At 56.2% G+C, this 14,752-nt stretch overlaps 1 protein-coding gene across 5 annotated transcripts in view; it reads right to left on the reverse strand.

Annotated features, from left to right (window-relative positions):
• The window catches only part of ubtfl (upstream binding transcription factor, like), a 48,510-nt gene that overhangs the window by 16,255 nt on the left and 17,503 nt on the right, over window positions 1–14,752 (reverse strand). For all 5 annotated transcript variants that reach the window (XM_075482465.1, XM_075482464.1, XM_075482466.1 and 2 more), the window contains exons 4-7: window positions 11,874–11,957; window positions 11,619–11,774; window positions 10,795–10,859; window positions 8,479–8,599 (exon numbers count right to left, since the gene is read on the reverse strand). In XM_075482465.1, the coding sequence (XP_075338580.1) occupies window positions 8,479–8,599; window positions 10,795–10,859; window positions 11,619–11,774; window positions 11,874–11,957 (426 nt within the window). The remainder of the gene's footprint in view (window positions 1–8,478; window positions 8,600–10,794; window positions 10,860–11,618; window positions 11,775–11,873; window positions 11,958–14,752) is intronic.

A 14,752-nucleotide genomic window follows, 5' to 3' on the forward strand; every position in this document is an offset into this window, starting at 1 on the left:
GCAGAGACACTCTGAGACAGAGACACACTGAGAGAGACACTCTGAGAAAGAGACACACTGAGGCAGAGACACACTGAGGCAGAGACAAACTGAGGCAGAGACACTCTGAGACACACTGAGAAAGAGACACACTGAGAAAGAGACACACTGAGGCACACTGAGGCAGAGACACTCTGAGACAGAGACACTCTGAGGCAGAGACACTCTGAGACACACTGAGGCAGAGACACTCTGAGGTAGAGACACACTGAGACAGAGACAGTCTGAGGCAGAGACACACTGAGGCAGAGACACTCTGAGACACACTGAGGCAGAGACACTCTGAGACAGACACACTGAGGCAGAGACACACTGAGGCAGAGACAAACTGAGGCAGAGACACTCTGAGACAGAGAGACACTCTGAGAAAGAGACACACTGAGGCAGAGACACACTGAGACACACTGAGACACACTGAGGCAAAGACACACTGAGGCAGAGACACTCTGAGACAGACACACTGAGACACTCTGAGACAGAGACACACTGAGGCAAAGACACACTGAGACACTCTGAGACAGAGACACTCTGAGACAGAGACACACTGAGGCAGAGACACACTGAGGCAGAGACACTCTGAGACAGAGACACTCTGAGGCAGAGACACACTGAGACAGAGACACTCTGAGACACACTGAGACAGAGACACACTGAGACAGAGACACACTGAGGCAGAGACACTCTGAGACACACTGAGACAGAGACACACTGTGGCAGAGACACTCTGAGACAGAGACACACTGAGACAGAGACACTCTGAGGCAGAGACACTCTGAGGCAGAGACACACTGAGACACACTGAGACAGAGACACACTGAGGCAGAGACACACTGAGACAGAGACACTCTGAGACACACTGAGACAGAGACACTCTGAGACACACTGAGACAGAGACACTCTGAGGCAGAGACACACTGAGGCAGAGACACACTGAGACAGAGACACTCTGAGACACACTGAGACAGAGACACACTGAGGCAGAGACACACTGAGGCAGAGACACACTGAGGCAGAGACACACTGAGACAGAGACACTCTGAGACACACTGAGGCAGAGACACACTGAGGCAGAGACACACTGAGACAGAGACACACACACACTGAGACACACTGAGACACACTGAGAAAGAGACACACTGAGACAGAGACACACTGAGGCAGAGACACACTGAGACACACTGAGACACACTGAGACAGAGACACTCTGAGGCAGAGACACACTGAGGCAGAGACACACTGAGACAGAGACACACTGAGACAGAGACACACTGAGGCAGAGACACACTGAGACAGAGACACACTGAGGCAGAGACACACTGAGACAGAGACACTCTGAGGCAGAGACACACTGAGGCAGAGACACTCTGAGGCAGAGACACTCTGAGGCAGAGACACACTGAGGCAGAGACACACTGAGGCAGAGACACACTGAGACAGAGACACACTGAGGCAGAGACACACTGAGACAGAGACACACTGAGGCAGAGACACTCTGAGGCAGAGACACACTGAGGCAGAGACACACTGAGGCAGAGACACACTGAGACAGAGACACTCTGAGGCAGAGACACACTGAGGCAGAGACACACTGAGGCAGAGACACACTGAGACAGAGACACACACACACTGAGACACACTGAGACACACTGAGAAAGAGACACACTGAGGCAGAGACACACTGAGACAGAGACACACACACACTGAGACACACTGAGACACACTGAGAAAGAGACACACTGAGACAGAGACACACTGAGACAGAGACACACTGAGGCAGAGACACTCTGAGGCAGAGACACTCTGAGGCAGAGACACACTGAGACAGAGACACACACACACTGAGACACACTGAGACACACTGAGAAAGAGACACACTGAGACACTCTGAGAAAGAGACACACTGAGGCAGAGACACACTGAGACAGAGACACACACACACTGAGACACACTGAGACACACTGAGAAAGAGACACACTGAGGCAGAGACACACTGAGACAGAGACACACACACACTGAGACACACTGAGACACACTGAGAAAGAGACACACTGAGGCAGAGACACACTGAGACAGAGACACACTGAGGCAGAGACACACTGTGGCAGAGACACTCTGAGGCAGAGACACACTGAGACAGAGACACACTGAGGCAGAGACACTCTGAGACAGAGACAGTCTGAGGCAGAGACACACTGAGGCAGAGACACTCTGAGGCAGAGACACACTGAGACAGAGAAACACTGAGGCAGAGACAGTCTGAGGCAGAGACACACTGAGGCAGAGACACTCTGAAACACACTGAGGCAGAGACACACTGAGGCAGAGACACTCTGAGACAGACACACTGAGGCAGAGACAAACTGAGGCAGAGACACTCTGAGACAGAGACACACTGAGAGAGACACTCTGAGAAAGAGACACACTGAGGCAGAGACACACTGAGGCAGAGACAAACTGAGGCAGAGACACTCTGAGACACACTGAGAAAGAGACACACTGAGAAAGAGACACACTGAGGCACACTGAGGCAGAGACACTCTGAGACAGAGACACTCTGAGGCAGAGACACTCTGAGACACACTGAGGCAGAGACACTCTGAGGTAGAGACACACTGAGACAGAGACAGTCTGAGGCAGAGACACACTGAGGCAGAGACACTCTGAGACACACTGAGGCAGAGACACTCTGAGACAGACACACTGAGGCAGAGACACACTGAGGCAGAGACAAACTGAGGCAGAGACACTCTGAGACAGAGAGACACTCTGAGAAAGAGACACACTGAGGCAGAGACACACTGAGACACACTGAGACACACTGAGGCAAAGACACACTGAGGCAGAGACACTCTGAGACAGACACACTGAGACACTCTGAGACAGAGACACACTGAGGCAAAGACACACTGAGACACTCTGAGACAGAGACACTCTGAGACAGAGACACACTGAGGCAGAGACACACTGAGGCAGAGACACTCTGAGACAGAGACACTCTGAGGCAGAGACACACTGAGACAGAGACACTCTGAGACACACTGAGACAGAGACACACTGAGACAGAGACACACTGAGGCAGAGACACTCTGAGACACACTGAGACAGAGACACACTGTGGCAGAGACACTCTGAGACAGAGACACACTGAGACAGAGACACTCTGAGGCAGAGACACTCTGAGGCAGAGACACACTGAGACACACTGAGACAGAGACACACTGAGGCAGAGACACACTGAGACAGAGACACTCTGAGACACACTGAGACAGAGACACTCTGAGACACACTGAGACAGAGACACTCTGAGGCAGAGACACACTGAGGCAGAGACACACTGAGACAGAGACACTCTGAGACACACTGAGACAGAGACACACTGAGGCAGAGACACACTGAGGCAGAGACACACTGAGGCAGAGACACACTGAGACAGAGACACTCTGAGACACACTGAGGCAGAGACACACTGAGGCAGAGACACACTGAGACAGAGACACTCTGAGACACACTGAGACAGAGACACACTGAGGCAGAGACACACTGAGACAGAGACACTCTGAGGCAGAGACACACTGAGGCAGAGACACACTGAGACAGAGACACACTGAGACACACTGAGGCAGAGACACACTGTGGCAGAGACACTCTGAGACAGAGACACACTGAGGCAGAGACACTCTGAGGCAGAGACACACTGAGACAGAGACACTCTGAGGCAGAGACACACTGAGGCAGAGACACACTGAGGCAGAGACACTCTGAGACAGAGACACACTGAGGCAGAGACACTCTGAGGCAGAGACACACTGTGGCAGAGACACTCTGAGACAGAGACACTCTGAGGCAGAGACACTCTGAGGCAGAGACAGTCTGAGGCAGAGACACACTGAGGCAGAGACACTCTGAGACAGAGACACACTGTGGCAGAGACACACTGAGGCAGAGACACACTGAGACAGAGACACTCTGAGGCAGAGACACACTGAGACAGAGACACTCTGAGACACACTGAGACAGAGACACACTGAGGCAGAGACACACTGAGACAGAGACACTCTGAGACACACTGAGGCAGAGACACACTGAGACAGAGACACTCTGAGACACACTGAGACAGAGACACTCTGAGGCACAGACACTCTGAGACAGAGACACACTGAGGCAGAGACACTCTGAGACAGAGACACTCTGAGGCAGAGACACACTGAGGCAGAGACACACTGAGGCAGAGACACTCTGAGGCAGAGACACTCTGAGACAGAGACACACTGAGGCAGAGACACACACACACTGAGACACACTGAGAAAGAGACACACTGAGACACTCTGAGAAAGAGACACACTGAGGCAGAGACACACTGAGGCAGAGACACTCTGAGACAGAGACACACTGAGGCAGAGACACACTGAGACAGAGACACACACACACTGAGACACACTGAGACACACTGAGAAAGAGACACACTGAGGCAGAGACACACTGAGACAGAGACACACTGAGGCAGAGACACACTGAGACACACTGACACACTGAGACAGAGACACTCTGAGGCAGAGACACACTGAGGCAGAGACACACTGAGACAGAGACACACTGAGGCAGAGACACACTGAGACAGAGACACACTGAGGCAGAGACACACACACACTGAGACACACTGAGACACACTGAGAAAGAGACACACTGAGGCAGAGACACACTGAGACACACTGAGACACACTGAGACACACTGAGACACACTGAGACACACTGAGACACACAGAGACACACTGAGGCAGAGACACACTGAGGCAGAGACACACTGAGGCAGAGACACACTGAGACAGAGACACTCTGAGGCAGAGACACACTGAGACAGAGACACACTGAGGCAGAGACACACTGAGGCAGAGACACACTGAGGCAGAGACACACTGAGACAGAGACACTCTGAGACACACTGAGACAGAGACACTCTGAGGCAGAGACACACTGAGGCAGAGACACTCTGAGACTGAGACACACTGAGACAGAGACACACTGAGGCAGAGACACTCTGAGGCAGAGACACACTGAGGCAGAGACACTCTGAGGCAGAGACACTCTGAGAATGAGACACACTGAGACACACTGAGGCAGAGACACACTGAGACAGAGACACACTGAGGCAGAGACACTGAGACAAAGACACACTGAGACACACTGAGACAGAGACACACTGAGACACTCTGAGACAGAGAGACACTGAGACAGAGACACACTGAGGCAGAGACACACTGAGACAGAGACACACTGAGACAGAGACACTCTGAGACAGAGACACTCTGAGGCAGAGACACTCTGAGACAGAGACACACTGAGACAGAGACACTCTGAGACACACTGAGACAGAGACACTCTGAGACAGAGACACTCTGAGACAGAGACACACTGAGACAGAGACACACTGAGACAGAGACACTCTGAGACAGAGACACACTGAGACAGAGACACGTGGGCACCTCTGGGGTAAACGTACCTCTGGGGTAAACCTGCCTCTGGGGTAAACGTACCTCTGGGGTAAACCTGCCTCTGGGGTAAACGTACCTCTGGGGTAAACCTGCCTCTGGGGTAAACCTGCCTCTGGGGTAAACGTACCTCTGGGGTAAACCTGCCTCTGGGGTAAACGTGCCTCTGGGGTAAACCTGCCTCTGGGGTAAACCTGCCTCTGGGGTAAACCTGCCTCTGGGGTAAACGTACCTCTTGGGTAAACCTGCCTCTGGGGTAAACCTGCCTCTGGGGTAAACCTGCCTCTGGGGTAAACGTACCTCTGGGGTAAACCTGCCTCTGGGGTAAACCTGCCTCTGGGGTAAACGTACCTCTGGGGTAAACCTGCCTCTGGGGTAAACCTGCCTCTGGGGTAAACCTGCCTCTGGGGTAAACGTACCTCTGGGGTAAACGTACCTCTTGGGTAAACCTGCCTCTGGGGTAAACGTACCTCTGGGGTAAACGTACCTCTTGGGTAAACCTGCCTCTGGGGTAAACGTACCTCTGGGGTAAACGTACCTCTTGGGTAAACCTGCCTCTGGGGTAAACCTGCCTCTGGGGTAAACCTGCCTCTGGGGTAAACCTGCCTCTGGGGTAAACGTACCTCTGGGGTAAACGTACCTCTGGGGTAAACCTGCCTCTGGGGTAAACCTGCCTCTGGGGTAAACTTGCCTCTGGGGTAAACCTGCCTCTGGGGTAAACCTGCCTCTGGGGTAAACGTACCTCTGGGGTAAACGTACCTCTGGGGTAAACCTGCCTCTGGGGTACACCTGCCTCTGGGGTAAACCTGCCTCTGGGGTAAACCTGCCTCTGGGGTAAACGTACCTCTTGGGTAAACCTGCCTCTGGGGTAAACGTACCTCTGGGGTAAACCTGCCTCTGGGGTAAACGTACCTCTGGGGTAAACCTGCCTCTGGGGTAAACCTGCCTCTGGGGTAAACCTGCCTCTGGGGTACACCTGCCTCTGGGGTACACCTGCCTCTGGGGTACACCTGCCTCTGGGGTAAACCTGCCTCTGGGGTAAACCTGCCTCTGGGGTAAACGTACCTCTGGGGTAAACCTGCCTCTGGGGTAAACCTGCCTCTGGGGTAAACGTACCTCTGGGGTAAACCTGCCTCTGGGGTAAACCTGCCTCTGGGGTAAACGTACCTCTGGGGTAAACCTGCCTCTGGGGTAAACCTGCCTCTGGGGTAAACGTGCCTCTGGGGTAAACCTGCCTCTGGGGTAAACGTACCTCTGGGGTAAACCTGCCTCTGGGGTAAACCTGCCTCTGGGGTAAACGTACCTCTGGGGTAAACCTGCCTCTGGGGTAAACGTACCTCTGGGGTAAACCTGCCTCTGGGGTAAACGTACCTCTGGGGTAAACCTGCCTCTGGGGTAAACCTGCCTCTGGGGTAAACGTACCTCTGGGGTAAACCTGCCTCTGGGGTAAACGTACCTCTGGGGTAAACCTGCCTCTGGGGTAAACCTGCCTCTGGGGTAAACCTGCCTCTGGGGTAAACGTACCTCTGGGGTAAACCTGCCTCTGGGGTAAACGTACCTCTGGGGTAAACCTGCCTCTGGGGTAAACCTGCCTCTGGGGTAAACCTGCCTCTGGGGTAAACGTACCTCTTGGGTAAACCTGCCTCTGGGGTAAACGTACCTCTGGGGTAAACCTGCCTCTGGGGTAAACGTACCTCTGGGGTAAACCTGCCTCTGGGGTAAACCTGCCTCTGGGGTACACCTGCCTCTGGGGTACACCTGCCTCTGGGGTAAACCTGCCTCTGGGGTAAACGTACCTCTGGGGTAAACCTGCCTCTGGGGTAAACGTACCTCTGGGGTAAACCTGCCTCTGGGGTAAACCTGCCTCTGGGGTAAACGTACCTCTGGGGTAAACCTGCCTCTGGGGTAAACCTGCCTCTGGGGTAAACCTGCCTCTGGGGTAAACGTACCTCTGGGGTAAACCTGCCTCTGGGGTAAACGTACCTCTGGGGTAAACCTGCCTCTGGGGTAAACCTGCCTCTGGGGTAAACCTGCCTCTGGGGTAAACCTGCCTCTGGGGTAAACGTACCTCTGGGGTAAACGTACCTCTGGGGTAAACCTGCCTCTGGGGTAAACCTGCCTCTGGGGTAAACGTACCTCTGGGGTAAACCTGCCTCTGGGGTAAACGTACCTCTGGGGTAAACCTGCCTCTGGGGTAAACCTGCCTCTGGGGTAAACCTGCCTCTGGGGTAAACGTACCTCTGGGGTAAACCTGCCTCTGGGGTAAACGTACCTCTGGGGTAAACCTGCCTCTGGGGTAAACCTGCCTCTGGGGTAAACCTGCCTCTGGGGTAAACGTACCTCTTGGGTAAACCTGCCTCTGGGGTAAACGTACCTCTGGGGTAAACCTGCCTCTGGGGTAAACGTACCTCTGGGGTAAACCTGCCTCTGGGGTAAACCTGCCTCTGGGGTACACCTGCCTCTGGGGTACACCTGCCTCTGGGGTAAACCTGCCTCTGGGGTAAACGTACCTCTGGGGTAAACCTGCCTCTGGGGTAAACGTACCTCTGGGGTAAACCTGCCTCTGGGGTAAACCTGCCTCTGGGGTAAACGTACCTCTGGGGTAAACCTGCCTCTGGGGTAAACCTGCCTCTGGGGTAAACCTGCCTCTGGGGTAAACGTACCTCTGGGGTAAACCTGCCTCTGGGGTAAACCTGCCTCTGGGGTAAACCTGCCTCTGGGGTAAACGTACCTCTGGGGTAAACCTGCCTCTGGGGTAAACCTGCCTCTGGGGTAAACGTGCCTCTGGGGTAAACCTGCCTCTGGGGTAAACGTACCTCTGGGGTAAACCTGCCTCTGGGGTAAACCTGCCTCTGGGGTAAACCTGCCTCTGGGGTAAACCTGCCTCTGGGGTAAACGTGCCTCTGGGGTAAACGTACCTCTGGGGTAAACCTGCCTCTGGGGTAAACGTACCTCTGGGTGCAGCTTCATGTGCGTCTTCTTCTCGTGGTTGTACCACAGCTGTTGGGGCGTTTTGGGTTTTTCCGGCAGATCCGACTTCTTCCTCTCCTCGATCAGGTCCGGATGCTGCTCCCTGCGGGGCAGTAACTGGGGCATCAGTAACTGGGGCATCAGTATCTGGGGCATCAGTATCTGGGGCATCAGTATCTGGGGCATCAGTAACTGGGGCATCAGTATCTGGGGCATCAGTATCTGTGGCATCAGTAACTGGGGCATCAGTAACTGGGGCATCAGTAACTGGGGCATCAGTATCTGGGGCATCAGTATCTGGGCATCAGTAACTGGGGCATCAGTATCTGGGGCATCAGTATCTGGGGCATCAGTATCTGGGCATCAGTAACTGGGGCATCAGTAACTGGGGCATCAGTAACTGGGGCATCAGTAACTGGGGCATCAGTATCTGGGGCATCAGTATCTGGGGCATCAGTAACTGGGGCATCAGTAACTGGGGCATCAGTATCTGGGCATCAGTAACTGGGGCATCAGTATCTGGGGCATCAGTATCTGTGGCATCAGTAACTGGGGCATCAGTAACTGGGGCATCAGTAACTGGGGCATCAGTAACTGGGGCATCAGTATCTGGGGCATCAGTATCTGGGGCATCAGTATCTGGGCATCAGTAACTGGGGCATCAGTATTTGGGGCATCAGTATCTGGGGCATCAGTATCTGGGCATCAGTAACTGGGGCATCAGTAACTGGGGCATCAGTATCTGGGGCATCAGTAACTTGGGCATCAGTATCTGGGGCATCAGTATCTGGGCATCAGTATCTGGGGCATCAGTATCTGGGGCATCAGTAACTGGGGCATCAGTATCTGGGGCATCAGTATCTGGGGCATCAGTAACTGGGGCATCAGTATCTGGGGCATCAGTATCTGGGGCATCAGTAACTGGGCATCAGTATCTGGGGCATCAGTAACTGGGGCATCAGTAACTGGGCATCAGTATCTGGGGCATCAGTATCTGGGGCATCAGTAACTGGGCATCAGTATCTGGGGCATCAGTAACTGGGCATCAGTATCTGGGCATCAGTATCTGGGCATCAGTAACTGGGGCATCAGTAACTGGGCATCAGTATCTGGGGCATCAGTATCTGGGCATCAGTAACTGGGGCATCAGTAACTGGGGCATCAGTATCTGGGGCATCAGTAACTGGGCATCAGTATCTGGGGCATCAGTAACTGGGCATCAGTAACTGGGGCATCAGTAACTGGGGCATCAGTAACTGGGCATCAGTATCTGGGGCATCAGTAACTGGGGCATCAGTAACTGGGCATCAGTAACTGGGGCATCAGTAACTGGGGCATCAGTATCTGGGGCATCAGTAACTGGGCATCAGTATCTGGGGCATCAGTAACTGGGGCATCAGTAACTGGGCATCAGTATCTGGGGCATCAGTAACTGGGCATCAGTATCTGGGGCATCAGTAACTGGGCATCAGTATCTGGGCATCAGTAACTGGGGCATCAGTAACTGGGCATCAGTATCTGGGGCATCAGTAACTGGGCATCAGTATCTGGGCATCAGTAACTGGGGCATCAGTAACTGGGCATCAGTATCTGGGGCATCAGTAACTGGGCATCAGTAACTGGGGCATCAGTAACTGGGCATCAGTATCTGGGGCATCAGTAACTGGGCATCAGTATCTGGGCATCAGTAACTGGGGCATCAGTAACTGGGCATCAGTATCTGGGGCATCAGTAACTGGGGCATCAGTAACTGGGCATCAGTAACTGGGCATCAGTAACTGGGGCATCAGTAACTGGGGCATCAGTAACTGGGCATCAGTAACTGGGGCATCAGTAACTGGGCATCAGTAACTGGGCATCAGTATCTGGGCATCAGTAACTGGGCATCAGTAACTGGGGCATCAGTATCTGGGGCATCAGTAACTGGGCATCAGTATCTGGGGCATCAGTACCTGGGGCATCAGTATCTGGGGCATCAGTAACTGGGGCATCAGTATCTGGGGCATCAGTAACTGGGCATCAGTATCTGGGGCATCAGTATCTGGGGCATCAGTATCTGGGCATCAGTAACTGGGGCATCAGTAACTGGGGCATCAGTAACTGGGGCATCAGTAACTGGGCATCAGTAACTGGGGCATCAGTAACTGGGCATCAGTAACTGGGGCATCAGTAACTGGGGCATCAGTAACTGGGCATCAGTAACTGGGCATCAGTATCTGGGGCATCAGTAACTGGGGCATCAGTATCTGGGGCATCAGTAACTGGGGCATCAGTAACAGGTAACAGAGCTGCACTCACTTGAACCGCGCCATGTTCTTCTCAAACGCCTCCTTCTCTCTCTGGAACTCTGTGATGTACTTTTGCTGCAGGACACAGAAAACATTTGGTTAGAGCCTGTGGCTCCGGGCCGGTTCCGGGCCTGGTTCCGGGCCTGGCTCCGGGCCTGGTACCGGGCCTGGTACCGGGCCTGGTACCGGGCCTGGTTCCGGGCCTGGTTCGGGGCCTGGTTCCGGGCCTGGTTCGGGGCCTGGTTCGGGGCCTGGTTCGGGGCCTGGTTCCGGGCCTGGTTCGGGGCCTGGTTCGGGGCCTGGTAACGGGCCTGGTTCCGGGCCTGGTACCGGGCCTGGTTCCGGGCCTGGTTCGGGGCCTGGTACCGGGCCTGGTTCGGGGCCTGGTTCAGGGCCTGGTACCGGGCCTGGTTCCGGGCCTGGTTCCGGGCCTGGTTCAGGGCCTGGTTCAGGGCCTGGTACCGGGCCTGGTTCCGGGCCTGGTACCGGGCCTGGTTCGGGGCCTGGTTCCGGGCCTGGTTCAGGGCCTGGTTCAGGGCCTGGTACCGGGCCTGGTTCCGGGCCTGGTTCCGGGCCTGGTTCAGGGCCTGGTTCCGGGCCTGGTACCGGGCCTGGTTCAGGGCCTGGTTCCGGGCCTGGTACCGGGCCTGGTTCCGGGCCTGGTTCAGGGCCTGGTTCAGGGCCTGGTTCCGGGCCTGGTACCGGGCCTGGTTCAGGGCCTGGTACCGGGCCTGGTACCGGGCCTGGTTCCGGGCCTGGTTCCGGGCCTGGTACCGGGCCTGGTTCCGGGCCTGGTTACGGGCCTGGTACCGGGCCTGGTTCTGGTTCACTCACCTTCTTCTTGTCCGGCAGCTCCTTGTACTTCTTGGACAGGATCTTGGTCAGGTCCAGGTTGCTCATCTCTGGGTGGATTTTGGCGTATTTGGCTCGTTTCTCCATGAAAAAGCGGAAGTATGGAGTCAGAGGCTTCTTGGGGAAATCTGGGTGAGTCTGGACGGGTCAGAGGTCAGAGGTCATCAGCCTGTCTACAACACCCAGCATGAGAGTGCAGGTCCGGTTCCTGCTGATCCAAGACCAGCAGGACCTCACCTTCAGCTTCTTGCCTTTATACGGATTCTTCACAAACTCGATGGCGTCCACGATGAGTTCCGTCATCGTTCGGTACTTTCGAATCTGAAAAAAGAGAAGCGATGAACCCCAAACCTTCTGTTTCTCGGTTTAACTGGCCTTTAGTGAAGGAAAGTGACGGGTTACCACAGCGTTAAAGGTTAAAAACACATGTTCATCTTGTATGTGGCCACAACATGAAGTACTGATGTGAGCTCCTTCAGACTTCAGTACAGGCGGAAATCTTTGTTGGGCGGGAACTCTCTGTGTGGGGCGGGAACTCTGTGTGGGGCGGGAACTCTGTGTGGGGCGGGAACTCTGTGTGGGGCGGGAACCCTCTGTGTGGGGCGGGAACTCTGTGTGGGGCGGGAACTCTGTGTGGGGCGGGAACCCTCTGTGTGGGGCGGGAACTCTGTGTGGGGCGGGAACTCTGTGTGGGGCGGGAACTCTCTGTGTGGGGCGGGAACTCTGTGTGGGGCGGGAACTCTGTGTGGGGCGGGAACTCTGTGTGGGGCGGGAACTCTGTGTGGGGCGGGAACCCTCTGTGTGGGGCGGGAACTCTGTGTGGGGCGGGAACTCTGTGTGGGGCGGGAACCCTCTGTGTGGGGCGGGAACTCTGTGTGGGGCGGGAACTCTGTGTGGGGCGGGAACTCTGTGTGGGGCGGGAACCCTCTGTGTGGGGCGGGAACTCTGTGTGGGGCGGGAACTCTGTGTGGGGCGGGAACCCTCTGTGTGGGGCGGGAACTCTGTGTGGGGCGGGAACTCTGTGTGGGGCGGGAACTCTCTGTGTGGGGCGGGAACTCTGTGTGGGGCGGGAACCCTGTGTGGGGCGGGAACCCTCTGTGTTGGGCGGGAACCCTCTGTGTTGGGCGGGAACCCTCTGTGTGGGGTGGGAACTCTCTGTGTGGGGCGGGAACTCTGTGTGGGGCGGGAACCCTCTGTGTTGGGCGGGAACTCTGTGTGGGGCGGGAACCCTCTGTGTTGGGCGGGAACCCTCTGTGTGGGGCGGGAACTCTGTGTGGGGCGGGAACCCTCTGTGTTGGGCGGGAACTCTGTGTGGGGCGGGAACCCTCTGTGTTGGGCGGGAACTCTGTGTGGGGCGGGAACTCTCTGTGTGAGGCGGGAACCCTCTGTGTGGGGTGGGAACTCTGTGTGGGGCGGGAACCCTCTGTATGGGGTGGGAACTCTGTGTGGGGCGGGAACTCTCTGTGTTGGGCGGGAACTCTTTGAGGGGCGGGAACCCTCTGTGTGGGGTGGGAACTCTCTGTTTGGGGTTGGAACTCTGTGGGGCGGGAACTCTCTTTGTGGGGCGGGAACTCTTTGTGGGGTGGGAACTCTTTTTGGGGCGGGAACTCTCTGTGTGGGGCGGGAACTCTGTAGGGCGGGAACCCTCTGTGTGGGGTGGGAACTCTGTGGGGTGGGAACCCTCTTTGAGGCAGGAACCCTCTGTGTGGGGTGGGAACCCTGTGTGGGGTGGGAACTCTTTGTGGGGCGGGATCTCTCTGTGTGGGGTGGGAACTCTGTGTGGGACGGGAACCTTCTGTGTGGGGTGGGAACTTTTTGTGGGGCGGGAACTCTTTGTGCGGGGGGGGAACTCTCTTTGTGGGGCGCGAACCCTCTGTGTGGGGCGGTAACTCTTTTTGGGGCGGGAACTCTTTGTGGGGCGGGAACCCTCTGTGTGGGGCGGGAACCGTCTGTGTGGGGTGGGAACTCTCTGTGTGGGGTGGGAACCCTGTGGGGCGGGAACCCTCTTTTTGAGGCAGGAACCCTCTGTGTGGGGCGGGAACCCTCTGTGTGGGGCGGGAACTCTCTGTGTGGTGTGGGAACTTTCTGTGTGGGGTGGGAACTCTGTGTGGGGCGGGAACTCTGTGTGGGGCGGGAACCCTCTGTGTGGGGCGGGAACTCTCTGTGTGGGGCGGGAACTCTGTGTGGGGCGGGAACTCTGTGTGGGGCGGGAACCCTCTGTGTTGGGCGGGAACCCTCTGTGTTGGGCGGGAACCCTCTGTGTTGGGCGGGAACCCTCTGTGTGGGGCGGGAACCCTCTGTGTTGGGCGGGAACTCTGTGTGGGGCGGGAACCCTCTGTGTTGGGCGGGAACTCTGTGTGGGGCGGGAACTCTCTGTGTGAGGCGGGAACCCTCTGTGTGGGGTGGGAACTCTGTGTGGGGCGGGAACCCTCTGTGTGGGGTGGGAACTCTGTGTGGGGCGGGAACTCTCTGTGTTGGGCGGGAACTCTTTGAGGGGCGGGAACCCTCTGTGTGGGGTGGGAACTCTCTGTTTGGGGTTGGAACTCTGTGGGGCGGGAACTCTCTGTGTGGGGCGGGAACTCTTTGTGGGGTGGGAACTCTTTTTGGGGCGGGAACTCTCTGTGTGGGGCGGGAACTCTGTAGGGCGGGAACCCTCTGTGTGGGGTGGGAACTCTGTGGGGTGGGAACCCTCTTTTTGAGGCAGGAACCCTCTGTGTGGGGTGGGAACCCTGTGTGGGGTGGGAACTCTTTGTGGGGCGGGAACCCTCTGTGTGGGGCGGGATCTCTCTGTGTGGGGTGGGAACTCTGTGTGGGACGGGAACCTTCTGTGTGGGGTGGGAACTTTTTGTGGGGCGGGAACTCTTTGTGCGGGGGGGGAACTCTCTTTGTGGGGCGCGAACCCTCTGTGTGGGGCGGTAACTCTTTTTGGGGCGGGAACTCTTTGTGGGGCGGGAACCCTCTGTGTGGGGCGGGAACCGTCTGTGTGGGGTGGGAACTCTCTGTGTGGGGTGGGAACCCTGTGGGGCGGGAACCCTCTTTTTGAGGCAGGAACCCTCTGTGTGGGGCGGGAACTCTCTGTGTGGTGTGGGAACTTTCTGTGTGGGGTGGGAACTTTC

The sequence above is a fragment of the Odontesthes bonariensis genome, chromosome 14, assembly GCF_027942865.1.
Source record: "Odontesthes bonariensis isolate fOdoBon6 chromosome 14, fOdoBon6.hap1, whole genome shotgun sequence".
NCBI classification, from domain to species: Eukaryota; Metazoa; Chordata; class Actinopteri; order Atheriniformes; family Atherinopsidae; genus Odontesthes; species Odontesthes bonariensis.